The sequence below is a fragment of the Jaculus jaculus genome, chromosome 6, assembly GCF_020740685.1.
Source record: "Jaculus jaculus isolate mJacJac1 chromosome 6, mJacJac1.mat.Y.cur, whole genome shotgun sequence".
NCBI classification, from domain to species: Eukaryota; Metazoa; Chordata; class Mammalia; order Rodentia; family Dipodidae; genus Jaculus; species Jaculus jaculus.
Window position 1 is genome coordinate 136,651,122 of NC_059107.1, and position 14,582 is coordinate 136,665,703.

General features: G+C 41.1%; 1 protein-coding gene and 1 pseudogene across 2 annotated transcripts in view; both read left to right on the plus strand.

The window, feature by feature from the left end:
• Mrpl42 (mitochondrial ribosomal protein L42) overlaps positions 1-12,993 on the plus strand; it is a 24,994-nt gene extending 12,001 nt beyond the window's left edge. For both annotated transcript variants that reach the window (XM_045153074.1, XM_045153073.1), the window contains exons 4-6: positions 4,382-4,466; positions 9,983-10,146; positions 12,818-12,993. In XM_045153074.1, coding sequence (XP_045009009.1) covers positions 4,382-4,466; positions 9,983-10,146; positions 12,818-12,863 — 295 coding nt within the window. In that variant the 3' untranslated portion in view covers positions 12,864-12,993. The remainder of the gene's footprint in view (positions 1-4,381; positions 4,467-9,982; positions 10,147-12,817) is intronic.
• On the plus strand, positions 6,685-6,799 carry LOC123461972 (annotated as a pseudogene).
• Positions 12,994-14,582: the final 1,589 nt, after the last annotated feature.

Here is a 14,582-nt window from a genome sequence, read left to right on the forward strand (position 1 = left end):
GCCTAATCTGTAAGCTACAGGCCAGTTAGACACCCTGTCTCATAAAAACTGTAGCTGGAGCCAGGTGTGATAGTGCACGCCTTTAATTCCAACACTCGGGAGGCAGAGGGAAGAGTACTGTTGTGAGTTTGAGAGGCTACCCTAAGACTACGTAGTGAATTCCAGGTCGGCCTGGGTCAAAGCAAGACCCTACCTCAGGAAACCAAAAAAAAAAATAAATATAAATTAAAATAAAAAAATAAAAAAAAACAGGGCTGGAGAGATGGCTTAGCAGTTAAGGCATTTGCCTGTAAAGCCAAAGGATCTTGGTTTGACTCTCCAGGACCCATGTAAGCCAGATGCATAAGGGGGCACATGCACCTGGAGTTCGTTTGCAGTGGCTAGAGGCCCTGGCACTTTCATTCTCTCTCTCTCTCTCTCTCTCTCCCCCCGCCCCCTTTAAAAACAACAGCTGGCATTTCTGAAGAACAAAACCCAAGGTTATTCCTTGGCCTCTGTACCCACTTATGCATGTGTACCTGAACACACACCCACACACCACATCCACACACATAGTTAGTAATAAAATTAGGTTATATGTTCTTTTGAGCCTGAATAGGCTGAGGCTTATCTGTGTTTTAGATTATGTAAAGCTACATCAGAAGTCTTTTGATAGAGCTAGTTGTGGTGTCCTGTGCCTGTAATCAGAGCACTTGGGAAGCAAAGGCAGGAAAATCATGAATTTAAATCCAGCCTGAGCTACATAGGTCGAGGCCAGCTGGGCTACTAGGAAGACCCTATCTCCAAAAGTAAACAACAACAACAACAAATCACTGAGCTCTTCATTGTAGTCAATGTCTAGTATTCAGCTGTAAAATCATGGTGAAACAGTCTTGCTTTATCTTCTAATAAAATGTACTGTATAGATTGCTAGGTATTTTCCTGGGATAGTTACAGTTAAGATAAACTCTGTGTGATGCTTTTGGATTGTCCCTTTGTTATAGACAACCGGTTTGCCAATGTGATGATACAGTAGCCTGTCTTTGGCAATTCATGATTGATTTTATCTTTTTTTAAATTTATTTTTTCTTTTCACAATTTTTATTAACATTTTCCATGATTATAAAAAATATCCCATGGTAATACCCTCGCCCCCCCACTTTCCCCTTTGAAATTCCATTCTCCATGATTTTATCTTTTTAAAATGTTTTGAAATTCATTTGAAAGAGAGAGAGAGGCAAATAGAGAATGGGTACACCAGGGCCTCCAAACACTGCAAACAAATTCCAGATGCATATGCCACTTTGTGCATCTGGTTTATGTGGAGTCTGAGGAATGGAATCTGGGTCCTTTGGCTTTGCAGGCAAGTGCCTTGACCACTAAGCCCTACCTCCAGCCCCACCCCTTTTTAAAAAATAAATTATCTTTTTTTTTTTTTTTTTTTGAGGTAGGGTCTTAGTTTAGCCCAGGCTGACCTGGAATCTACGATGTATTCTCAGGGTGGTCTTGAACTCATGGCAATTCTCCTACCTCTGCCTCCCTAGTGCTGGAAAGTGTGTGCTACCATGCCTGGCTTATTTTCTTTTTTATTTAATTATTTTACTGTACTAATATATACTTGCACATTGACATTAATTATTTACTTTTTATAAAAAGCAGAAGTATTAACCTGAAATTTGCAATGTAAAATGAATATATTATTTAACTTTCGGTTTTAAAGTACATGAATCTATCTTAAATATAAATCAAAATAGCTCAGTACCTAGTTTATAAGTACTGCATGCTAAGTGATTATGCTTAGTGGGTAAGAGCACTTCCTGTGTGTACACATGAGGCCCCAAGGGACCATGAGAGTGCCCAAGACTGCCTGATTTCAATTCCCAGCAGCTACACACACAGCTGTGCATGGCTACGCATGCCTGTAAGTCCAGTCCTGTGAAAAGCAGAGACCAGAGACTCACTGGAGCTCAAAAAAGCAGTAGCGCTAGAATCAATGAGAAACTCCATCGCTAGAAAACATGCAGGTGAGCAATGGAGGGTACCCAGCATTTTCCTCCGGCCTTTGTGTGTGCACACGGGGCACACATCTGCACCCTTCCCCAAATTCATTATTTTAGTATTTTTTGTTTGTTTTTCTTCCTTGTTTAAAACAGTCTGTTTTTTGTTTCTAATTTTATTTTCTATATATTTATATTTATATAGAGAGAAAGAGAGATGGGGAGAGAATGGACATACCAGGGCCTTTAACTGCTGCAAATGAACTCCAGACATACGCAACACCCTGTGCATTTAGCCTATGTGGGTCCCGGGGAATTGAACCTGGGTCCTTTGGTTTTACAGGTATGCACCTTAACTGCTAAGCCCTCTCTCCAGCCCTAGAACAGTCTCTTTTAAGCTCAAAGTAACGTTTTGAAATTTAGATTTTAAGTCTAATAGCTTCTTGAAATCTTCATTAAAATACCCTAGCTTATCGCATCCCCATGTGGTCATGTCAAACTTCAAAATTGGGTTAGTCTTGGATGGCAGGCATGTAGTCACCATAGCTTCGTAAAGATCAGCCCTGACTTACTGGACTTGTCCTCTGTGTATGCAGCAGTCCAGTCCCCAGGGGTGCGTTGTGCATCTGCTCATGTGCACTGGAGAACGTACACAGAGAGCAGCGCTTCCATTTCTCCCCTTCGCAAAGTGAGCCTACACCACGGCCAGGCTGGTGTGGCTGTCTTGCCCTTGCTGTCATAGTGGTTAGGGGTAGGCGGGGCTAGCATTCAGTGTGGAATTCAGGTTGATTTCTAATTAATTTTATCTTTTAGAGTAATTATTCTAGGTGAGCACACCTATCCCAGCACTAAGCAGGCAGAAGCAGGAGGATCAGGAATCTGAGGCCAATAATGGTTACATAAGACCCTGTCTCATAAATAAATAAATAGCTGGGTGTGGCGGCACATGCCTTCAACCCCTGCACTCCGGACGCAGAGGTAGGAGGATCGCCATGAGTTTGAGGCCACCCTGAGACTACATAGTGAGTTCCAGGTCAGCTTGGGCTAGAGCGAGACCCTACCTTGAAAATAAATAAATAAATAGATAGATAAATAAAGCAAGCCAGGTATGGTGGTACTTGCCTTTGATCCTAGTACTCAGGAGGCAGAGGTAGAAGGATCATTATTAGTTCCAGTCCAGCCTGGGACTACAGAGTGAGTTCTAGGCCAGCCTGGGCTAGAGTGAGACCCCTACCTCAAAAAGAAAAATAATAAAAAATAAAATAAAAGTGGGCTTAGATGTATTTCAAATGGTAGAGTGCTTGCCTACCATGCAAAAAGCCCTGGGTTCAGTCCCCGATACCACATAGCCTAGGTGTGGTGATGCACATCTGTAATCCCAGAATTTAGAAGGTGGACAGGATAATCAAAAATTTATGGTCATCCCTGGTGACATTGTGAGTTCAAGGCCAGCCTGGGATATATGAGACCTTATCTAATAACAACAATAATATGAAAAGTCAGCCAGGCGAGGTGGCGTATGCCTTTAATCCTAGCACTCAGGAGGCAGAGGTAGGAGGATTGTGTGGTGAATTAGAGGCCACCCTAAGACTACATAGTGAATTCCAGGTCAACCTGGGCTAGAGTGAGAACCTGCCTCAAAAAAAAAAAAAAAAAAAAGAAAAGAAAAGAAAAGAAAAAGAAAAGCCAACAAAAGTACTATACTGAACAGCTAAATACGTAATAATAAATGATAAATATATTACTAAAAATCAGCTCAAAAAAGTTTATATTAGGGTTGGAGAAATAGCTTAGTGGTTAAGGCACTTGCCTGCAAACCCTAAGGACCCAGGTATGGTTCCCCAGTACCCATGTAAGCCAGATGCACAAAGTGGCACATGTATCTGGAGTTTGTTTTCAGTGGCTAGAGGCCCTGGCATGCCCATTCTCTCTCTCTCTCTCAAGTAAATAAACTTTTACATTCTTAAGCTTTAAAAAAATAAATAAAAATAAAAATTTATTCTGCCAGATTGGTGGTATATGTTGTTTTCCTAGCACCAAGGAGGCTGAGGCAGGAGGATCACCATGAGTTTGAGGCTGGTGTGCACTACATAGTTCCTGGCATGCAATATAAGCCAAAATAAAGGCTGGAGAGATGGTCTAGTGGTTAAGGTTCTTGCCTGGAAAGAAAAAGTACCCAGGTTCAATTCCTCAGGACCCACGTAAGCCAGATGCACAAGGGGCACAGGCATCTGAAGTTCATTTGCAGTGGCCAGAGGCTCTGACACACCCATTCTTTCTCTCTTTCTGCTTCCTTTCTTTCTCTTACTCTCTCAAATAAAAATAAAATTTTTTTAAAGAATAATCATTCTACTTCGAGTACAGTGTAATTCTGTTTCTAAAACTTTTTTTTTTTTTTTTCCTAGCAAAGTAGAGCTCGCCTTGACCTCTGATGGCAGAACCATAGTGTGCTACCACCCTTCTGTGGACATTCCATACGAACATACAAAAGTACGTACGGAAAGTATGTCTCTTTCCTTTATTTGGTTTACATCTTTTGGCTTTTTTATTTTACTGCATTGATATTACATTATCTTTCCTTAAAAAATTATTTCAGTATACAAAGTGAGCCATTTAAATGTAATTATTACATCTTTTTTTTTGTTTATTTATTTATTTAAGAGCGACAGACTGAGAGAGAAAGAGGCAGATAGAGACAGAGAATGGGTGCGTCTGGTCTTCCAGCCACTGCAAACGAACTCCAGACGCATGCGCCCCCTTGTGCATCTGGCTAACGTGGGTCCTGGGGAATCGAGCCTCAAACCGGGGTCCTTAGGCTTCACAGGCAAGCGCTTAACCGCTAAGCCATCTCTCTAGCCCTATTACATCATTTTTATGATCTAAAAAATTAGTTTAAGCCAGGCATGCTGTCACACACTTTAATCCTCAGGTTTGTGAGGCTGAAGTAGAAAGATCACTGTGAGCTCTAGGTTAGCCTGGGCTTGGATGAGACCCTGCTTTAAAAATAAACAGGACTGGAGGGATGGCTTTAGCAGTTAAGGCACTTGCTTGTAGAATCTAGCGACCTGAGTTCAATTCTCCAGTACCCACATAAAGCCAGATTCACAAAGTGCATCTGGAGCTCATTTGCAGCAGCTGGGGGCTCTGATATGCCCATTCTCTCTATCCCTTTTCTCTTTAAAAAAAAAAAAAAATTTTTTTTTTTAAATTTTTTTTGTTCATTATTTATTTATTTATTTGAGAGCGACAGACATAGAGAGAAAGACAGATAGAGGGAGAGAGAGAGAATGGGCGCGCCAGGGCTTCCAGCCTCTGCAAACGAACTCCAGATGCGTGCGCCCCCTTGTGCATCTGGCTAACGTGGGACCTAGGGAACCAAGCCTCAAACCAGGGTCCTTAGGCTTCACAGGCAAGCGCTTAACCGCTAAGCCATCTCTCCAGCCCCCCCCAAAAAAAAATTTTATTAACAACTTCCATGATTATAAACAATATCCCATGGTAATGCCCTACCTCCTCCCACTTTCCCCTTGCTCCATCATATCCCCTTCTCCTCTCAATCAGTCTCTTATTTTGATGTCATGATCTTTTCCTCCTCTTATGATGGCCTTGTACAAGTAGGTAGTGTCAGGCACTGAGAGGTCATGGATATCCGGGCCATTTTGTGTCTGGAGGAGCATGTTGTAAGGAGTCCTACCCTTCCTTTGGTTCTTACATTCTTTCCACCACCTCTTCCGCAATGGATCATGGGCCTAGGAAGGTATGATAGAGATATTGCCTTGCTGAGCACTCCTGCTACTTCTTCCCAGCACCATGATGCCTTCTGAGTCATCCCAAGGTCACTGCCGTTTGTTTGTTTGTTTGTTTGTTTGTTTGTTTGTTTGTTTTTCGAGGTAGGGTCTCACTCTGGCCTAGGCTGACCTGGAATTCACTATGTAGTCTCAGGGTAGCCTCAAACTCACAGCGATCCTCCTACCTCTGCCTCCCCAGTGCTGGGATTAAAGATGTGCATCACCATACCCGGCTGTCCCTTTTCTCTTTATCTCTTTCTGCTTGCACAATAAATAAAGTAACTAAATATTAAAATAAAAATATATTTAAAAATAAATTTGATGGAAGCTGGACCTGGTGACACAGGTCTGTAATCCTAGCCATAAGGCAGGATGATTACATGTACAAGGCCTACCTGGGCAGCCTGATCATCTTGTTGAGACGCTGTCTCAAAATAAGACAGTACGGGGCATATACTTGGTAGAACATTTGCTTTATGTTGAATCTCCAGTAACACACACACACACACAGGCGCGCGCGCACACACACACACACACACACACACATTGTGGGGTTTTTTTTTTTAATTTTATTTTTATCTATTTATTATTTGACAGAGAAAGAGGTAAGAGAGAATGGGCACGCCAGGGCTTCCAGCCACTGCAAATGAACTCCAGACACGTGGCCCCTCTTGTTCATCTGGTTAATGTGGGTCCTGGGGTATAGAACCTGGGTCCTTTGGCTTTACAGGCAAATGCCTTAACTGCTAAGCGATCCCTCCAGCCCTTTTTTGTTTGTTTGTTTTTTCGAGGTAGGGTCTCACTGTGGTCCAGGCTGACCTGGAATTAACTATGTAGTCTCAGGCTGGCTTCAAACTCATGACTGTCCTCCTATCTCTGCCTCCTGAGTGCTGGCATTAAAGGCGTGCATCACCATGCCCGGCTTTTGTGTATGTTTTTGTTTAAACAGCAGACAAAGACTTAAAGACAGGTGCAAAAATAAATCCTCTTTTGCAACCCAGAATATGAATTTTGATTCATATAAGAAGGAATATGATACTCAAGACACTTCAACGTAGCAATGGTATTAATGAAATTGATTCTAAGAATTAAAAAGCAAAATTGGCAGTTTCATTTATCAGACACAACTAGTGTAAATCTACAAAATACACTCTGTATCCCACTCTACCACATACTATGAAAAGTTGGTAGCTTGGCATGGTGGTACCCATCTTTAATCTCAGCACTTAAAGGTTGAAGTAGGAGGATCACTGTAAGTTCAAGGCCAACCTGGGCTAGAGTGAGACCCTGCCTTGAAGAAAAAACAAACTCCTTTATCCTAGAGTACTGTTATATAACTTTTGTTCTGTTGGTTATGGTAATCTTTTTTGAAAATTTTATTTTAATTTATATTTATCATAACAGGTGATACACTTTTATCTCCTTAACCCTGCTCCCATTTACCAGGGGCCCTCCATAGTGGGGTTATGGTATTGGTATTCACTGTGGGGTCATGAAGGCCTCAGTCATTCCCTGTGGAGTAGCTAGGGAACTGTGCTTCTGGTTTAGGAAAATAACATCATACCTGGAATAACAACAACAAAAATTATGACTTAGAAAAAGAAAGTTTAAATGTAAATAAGCACTCCTTTAAAAAAGATTCTCTTCCTTTATTTTTTAGTTTATTTTTATTTTTTTAAGTTAGTACCTCAAGTAGCAGGCTTCTCTATAGTTTTAAAAAAATTTTTTTGTTTATTTTTATTTATTTATTTGAGAGCAACAGAGAGACAGAGAATGGGTGCGCTAGGGCCTCCAGCCTCTGCAAATATGAACTTCAGATGCATGCACCCCCCTGGGCATCTGGCTAATGTGGGTCCTGGGGAATTGGGCCTCGAACCAGGGTCCTTAGGCTTCACAGGCAAGTGCCTTAACCATTAAGCCATCTCTCCAGCCCTTTTGGGGATTCTTTTAAGAGAAAGTTCTCATTTTGTAGCCCAGGCTGGTCTGGAACACTTGGCAATCCTCTCTCAACATCAGGTGTGTGCTACTTGACCCAGCTTTGTAACATTTGATGTTAGGAACAAGTTTAATGAAGCCCTAAATGAAAGAGAACAGCCATGTATAACGCTGTCAACTCAATAACAACAGGGTAGATTATCCAGATAGTTTGTTGAGGAGTAGCAGAGCATCACCATGACTGAACTCCAGAGGCTGAGACAAGAGGAAGTGTCTGAAGGCAAAGCAGAGGATGGCATGAGTTGTTTGGCCATTTCTCTTTTCAAGGATCATCAACTAGGGTGACACTAGTCCAAGGAGCTAGACCAGGTGGTTGTTGGGCCGGCCTTATGATGTCGTTTTTGGTTTGCAGTTGCAGCGGCTTTTGTGCATGGGTGTGGTTTTGGATGAATCTCTGTGTTAGTTCTGCTGTCAGATACATGCGCATGAGATCTCCTTCAGAACCTTCCAGCTTCATTTACCTTTTTCTTTTTTTTAATTGTGGTTTGACACGTAACTCCATTTTGATTCTGACAACTTTTAATTGTTCTACTCCTGTGTTTGCTAATACCTCTTAAGATATAATAGTAATTTACAAAGATACTAATATTTTGTCTGTTTTTTTTTTGTTTGTTTGTTTTTGGTTTTTTTTAATTTATTTATTTTTTTTTAAATTTTTTTGTTCATTTTTTATTTACTTATTTGAGAGTGACAGACACATAGAGAAAGACAGATAGAGGGAGAGAGAGAGAATGGGCGCGCCAGGGCTTCCAGCCTCTGCAAACGAACTCCAGACGCGTGCGCCCCCTTGTGCATCTGGCTAACGTGGGACCTGGGGAACCGAGCCTCGAACCGGGGTCCTTAGGCTTCATAGGTGAGGGCTTAACCGCTAAGCCATCTCTCCAGCCCTGTTTTTGGTTTTTTGAGGTAGGGTTTCACTCTGGCCAGGTTGACCTGGAATTAACTATGTAGTCTCAAGGTGGCCTCGAACTCATGGTGATCCTCCCACCTCTGCCTCCTGAGTGCTGGGATTAAAGGCGTGCACCATCACGCCCAGTCTGTATTTGTTTTTAGGGGTAGGGTCTCACTCTAGCTCAGGCTACTTGGAACTCACTCTAGAACTGTCTGGCCTCAAAGTCATAATGATCCTCTTCCCTCAGGATCCTGAGTGCTGGGATTAAAGGTGTGCGCCATCATGTTCTGTCTAATATTTTACTTTATATAAGAGGTGATCTTTTAAAATTTCTGTAAATGTCTAAGGAGCACTTCTTTAAAATATGCTTGTATATCTTCCTGTTTGAGGCCTTAAAAGAACTGTTACTAGCTACCTATAATGCATTAAACTCTTGGAGTACATGGTACACTATATATTATTAATCTGATCCTTATCCAGTGCTGAAGTGGTAGATCTTATTTCTGTGACTTTTACAGAAAGAGGAATTAGAGTTTTAATGAATTGCCTAAGGCCACTACACTACTATAGGTTTGAAAACCAAGGAATACATCTTAACCTCTTCATTATTCATCTTATCTTATTCTCTCCCACATAGTAGATACTATACCACAAATAAGAAAGTGGTTCCTGGGCTGGAGAGATGGCTCAGTGGTTAAAGGCACTTGCTTGCAAAATCTGATGACCTGAGTTTGATTCCCAGCACCCATGTAAAGTCAGATGTACAAAGTGGTACATGTATCTGGAGTTCATTTGCAGTGGCAAGAGGCCCTGGCATATCCATTTTCTCTTTCTCCTGTCTCTCTGCTTGCAAATAAATAAGTAAATAAATAAAAATATTAAAAAAGAAAAGAGAAGAGTTGGGTGTGGTGGCACACACATTTAATCCCAGCATTTGTGGGGCAGAGGTAGGAGGATCACTGTGAGTTCAGCCTCAGACTACATATTGAATTCCAAGTCATATTCTCACTATTGTCTTTGTCACTGTATTTCTGAACTACCCGTTCAAATATGCTACCTACACATACTTACCTAGCCCAGGCTCACGTGGAGGGCATTGTGATGTCTTAGGGTGGCCTCCATCACAACTGTCCTTACTTCTGCTCCCAAGTGCCAGGCCTGGTTACCACCACGCCCAGCAGGGTTCTCTCTTTTGAAGAGTGTAACACTCTTATGTTCAGACCACTTGCTCCTTTAGGCAATGTACTGGGAAAGGTGATTGTTTAACATAAAGCCAGTCAAATTCTGGCTAATGTTTCTACATTTTAATGTGGTTTCTTACTATTTTTCAGCCTATCCCTCGACCAGACCCTGTGCATAATCATGAAGAAACACATGACCAAGTGCTAAAAACCAAATTAGAAGTCAAAAGTGAACCCCTTGAGCAAGGACCCATGATAGAGCAACTTAGCAAAGTGTTCTTCACTACAAAGCATCACTGGTATCCTCGGGGACAGTAAGTTGAATGCTCTTTCTTCAGCTCCTACTGCCATACTGAAGGAACGCGCAGTTTTCCTTCACTATCACCTTCTGAAGTGGTACGGAATTGTGTATTGGGAAATTAGACCCAAGTGTAATGACATGCTGGAGTGTACTTTTGCATTTTTTTTTTAAGAAACAGGGAGACTCTTATTTATTTTTAATATTTTGCTTTATTTTTTAAAAATATATTTTATTTAAAAAAAATAAAATGTATTTTATTTATTTATTTGAGAAAGAGAGAGAGGAAGAGAATGGGTGCACTAGGACCTCCAGCCACTGCAAACGAACTCCAGATGCTTGCGCCTCCTTGTGCATCTGGCTGATGTGGGTCCTGGGGAATCGAGCCTCGAACTGGGGTCTTTAGGCTTCACAGGCAAGCGCTTAACCGCTAAGCCATTTCTCTAGCCCTTAATGTCCTTTCTTTATTTCTCACTTTGTGTATGCATGTTCTTGGGGTTTTCCCCTGTCTTGCCACTGTTCACTGTTAGCACGTGAGAAGACAAAGTAGCAAGCCAGTCTGTAGCTGTGTCCCCAGTCACCACATACTCGAAGATTTGTTTCCATGATTTGCAATAGCTCTTACATTTTCTTACTCTTTCATGTTTTATTTCAAAATTGTACATTATCGAAGTATTTTTTTCCTTGTTTCTTTTTCTTTTTTTTTTTTTGTCGGTTTTTAAAAATTTTTTATTAGCATTTTCCATGATTATAAAAAAATCCCATGGTAATTCCCTCCCTCCCCCGCCTTGTTTCTTTTTAAATGAGCTCCAGATACATGTGCCACCATGTGCATCTGGTTTATGTGGGTTCTGGGGAGTTGAGCTTGGGTCCTTAGGCTTTATAGGTAAGCACTTTAACTGCTAAGCCATCTCTATAGCCCCAAATATTTTTTTCCTTTTTTTTTTTTTTCAGTCTTTTGAGGTAGAGTCTCACTCTAGCCCAGGCTGACCTGGAATTCACTACGTAGTCTGAAAGTGGCCTAGAACTCAAGGTGAACCTCCTAACTCTTCCTCCAGAGAGCTGGGATTAAAGACGTGTAGCACCATGCCCGGCTTTTTTGTGTTTTTGAGGCAGGGTTTCACTCTAGCCCAGGCTGACCTGGAATTCACTATGGAGTCTCAGGGTAGCCTTGCATTCACGGTGATCCTCCTACCTCTGCCTCCCGAGTGCTGGGATTAAAGGCATGTACCACCACATTTTTTTTTTTTTTTTTTTTTTTTGAGGTAGGGTTTCACTCTAGTTCAAGCTGACCTAGAATTCGCTATGTAATATCAGGGTGGTCTTGAACTCACAGAAATTCTCCTACCTCTGCCTCCCAAGTGTTGGGATTAAATGCATGCGCCACTACACCTGGCCCAAATATTTTTTAAAATATCTTTATTTATTTGCAAGTAGAGAGAAAAAGAGAATGGGTATTCTAGGGCCTTCTGCCAATGTAAACGAACTCCAGATATATGTGCCACTTCATGCATCTGGCTTTATTTGGATATTGGGGAGTAGAACCTAGACTGTCAGGCTTTGCAAGCAGGTGCCTTAACCACAGAACCATTTTTCCAGACCCATTACCTATTTTTTGCTTGTTTTTTTTTTTTTTTTTTTTTTTGTTTGTTTTTTCGCTCTAGCACAGGCTGACCTAGAACTCACTTTGTAGTCCCAGGCTGGTCTTGAACTCACAATGATCCTCCTACCTCTGCCTCACAAGTGCTAAAATTAAAGGTATGACCACCATGCCTGGCTTCCAGAGATAAATACACACACACACATATAATTTATTTATTTTTGGGGGGGTTTTCGAGGTAGGGTCTCACTTTAGCTCAGGCTGACCTGGAATTCACTATGTAGTCTCGGGGTGGCCTTGAACTCATGGCGATTCTCCTTCCTCTGCCTCCCCAGTGCTGGGGTTAAAGGTGTGTATGTACCACCATGCGTGGCTCAGATATTTTTGTTTTTTCACATTATCTAGACATTTGGGTTTTAGCCTCATCTTGAATTTCTCTACTGGCTTTCATGACTATTTCCTTCATATATATCTGTATTGCTTTAATCTTTTATAAACAGTGCTCATAACCAAGTGACTAAAGCTGTGAAAATCCTCTGAAGGTAGATCACTCGAAGGGAGCAAGACTGGAGGCAAGGAGGCAGGAGTTTTTTAAATAAAACATATTATCCAGAACTTACTGTGTTTAATCTTACTTACTTATTTCATCCTCTTACTGCTAATTAGCTTTTGACTGCTAATTAACTTAATCTCTTGGTATATCTTTTCCCATCAGGATTATGAGGCTTTTCATTTATAAGCAGACTTAATGTGGAATTGCCCCAGTATCTCTTCTAGTAAAGAGCTCAGAAAAAAAAAAAAAAGTCTACATACTAGTTTGCATGCATAAAGAAACATTTTGCTTGCAATTACTGTCTTTTTCAGATCATTTGACCAATCTTTGGTATGGAGGTATATACTTTTGACTAATGTAATGTATGTGTTTTCAAATACTACTTTATGGGTTTCTGTGACTATTGCTCCTTGAGCCCTAAGCAAGATGTAGAATGATTTGTGACCAAGGACTATGAACTAGTACCTCAAATGTAGTGAATCATCACAATATTGTTTTGGAAAAATCTTACTCCAGAATTTTCTTCTTTTCAAGGTATCACAGACGTCGTAAGAAACTGAATCCTCCAAAAGACAGATGATGGATATGAGGTTCTCAAGAGAATCAAGGCACAGTTATCTTTGTGTCTCTATTGGTAATTGAGAAAATGTGGTCTGGTGCACTCAGTAGACCATGTAGTAAAAGAATAGAGTATGTCTTGAAAATCAAAATGTGTGTTTCTTTCTTTTTTTTTATTTAGTTTTTCTTCCCCCTACCTTACCCTCCCCCACCCTGTTTCTTCTTCTTTTTCTTATTTTAAATTGTTTTGTATTAACAACTTCCATGATTACAAAAAATATTCCATGGTAATACCTTCCCTTCCCCCACTTTCCCCTTTGAAACTCCATTCTCCATCATATCCCTTCCCTTCTCAATTAGTCTCTCGTTTATTTTGATATCATCATCTTTTCCTCCTATTATGATGGTCTTGTGTAGGTTGTGTCTGGCACCATGAGGTCATGGATATCCAGGCCATTTTGTGTCTGGGGGAGCATGTTGTAAGGATCCTACGCTTCCTTTGGCTCTTACGTTCTTTCTGCCACCTCTTCTGCAATAGACCCTGAGCCTTGGAAGGTGTGATAGAGATATTGCAGTGCTGAGCTTTCCTGTCACTTCTTCCCAGCACCATGATGCCTTCTGAGTCATCCCAAGGTCACTGCATCTGTAAAGAGAAGATTCCCTACCCAAAAAGAGAGTAGCATTAATATAAAGGTATGAACATTAAGTGAAGTGCTTACTGGGCAGTTTGATAAGCATAGTACACATATTTAGCTAGACAGCAGCAGATGTTACACCCTTAGGGCTCATGACTACCCGTTTTAAGTTTTCAGTATCAGGGATGTATTCCCTCCAGTCCAATTACAGGGAAGTTGGTTTCCATTATGACAGATGTGCCACTATTGCACCAGTTGGCTCATTTGGCCTGGCTTGGCTTGCAGTGTCCACTGTTGAGTATCTTCACTAGTGATTTCTCTTTCTTCCATTGAACTGTATGCAGAATGGTTTCTTCTAGCCTTCTGTCAGCTGGTTTACATGGAAGAGGTTATTAGCTCAGTTCCAGCAGGATTTCTCAGTGGCTTTGAAGCCCAAGTATGTGGAGTCTTCAGCAATAGGGTCTTATCATCTATTCCTGGTGGGAAACCAAGGGCCTTAGCAATGGCCTATAATGTTTTAGGGGCATCAGGGACCTCCCTGACCAACAACTCGTTGAAAGGTATCCCATTCTTGGCACTGAAAATTTTCTAGCAACAATCTACAGCTCCTGAGTGTTCCATTGTCCAAAAAAGTAGGTTTCCATATGATTTATTTATATCCTCTTAGATTTTGATTAGCCCTCCCTCCACTTTTCTTTTACTCATTCTCTTCCCCTGAACTCACTTTTCACCCCCATGAATCTATTCTTCTACTTACATATATATAATACCATCCTATTAAGTACTCCCCCTTCCTTCCTTTCTCTTCCCTTTATATTTCTTTTCTAGCTTACTGACCTTTGCTACTGAGTTTTCTTCCTACTCACACAGAAGTCCAATCATCTGTAGGTAGGATTCACATATGAGAGAGAACATGTGACACTTGGCTTTCTGGGCCTGGGTTACCTCACTTAGTATAATCTTTTCCAGATCCATCCATTTTCCTGAAAAGAGAAAGTTCTCTAACAAAAAAGTGAGAGTAGTAATAATATAAGGGTATGAACATTAAGAGAAGTGCTTACTGGGCAGTTTGTTGAGCATAGCATATATATTTAGCCAGACAGCAG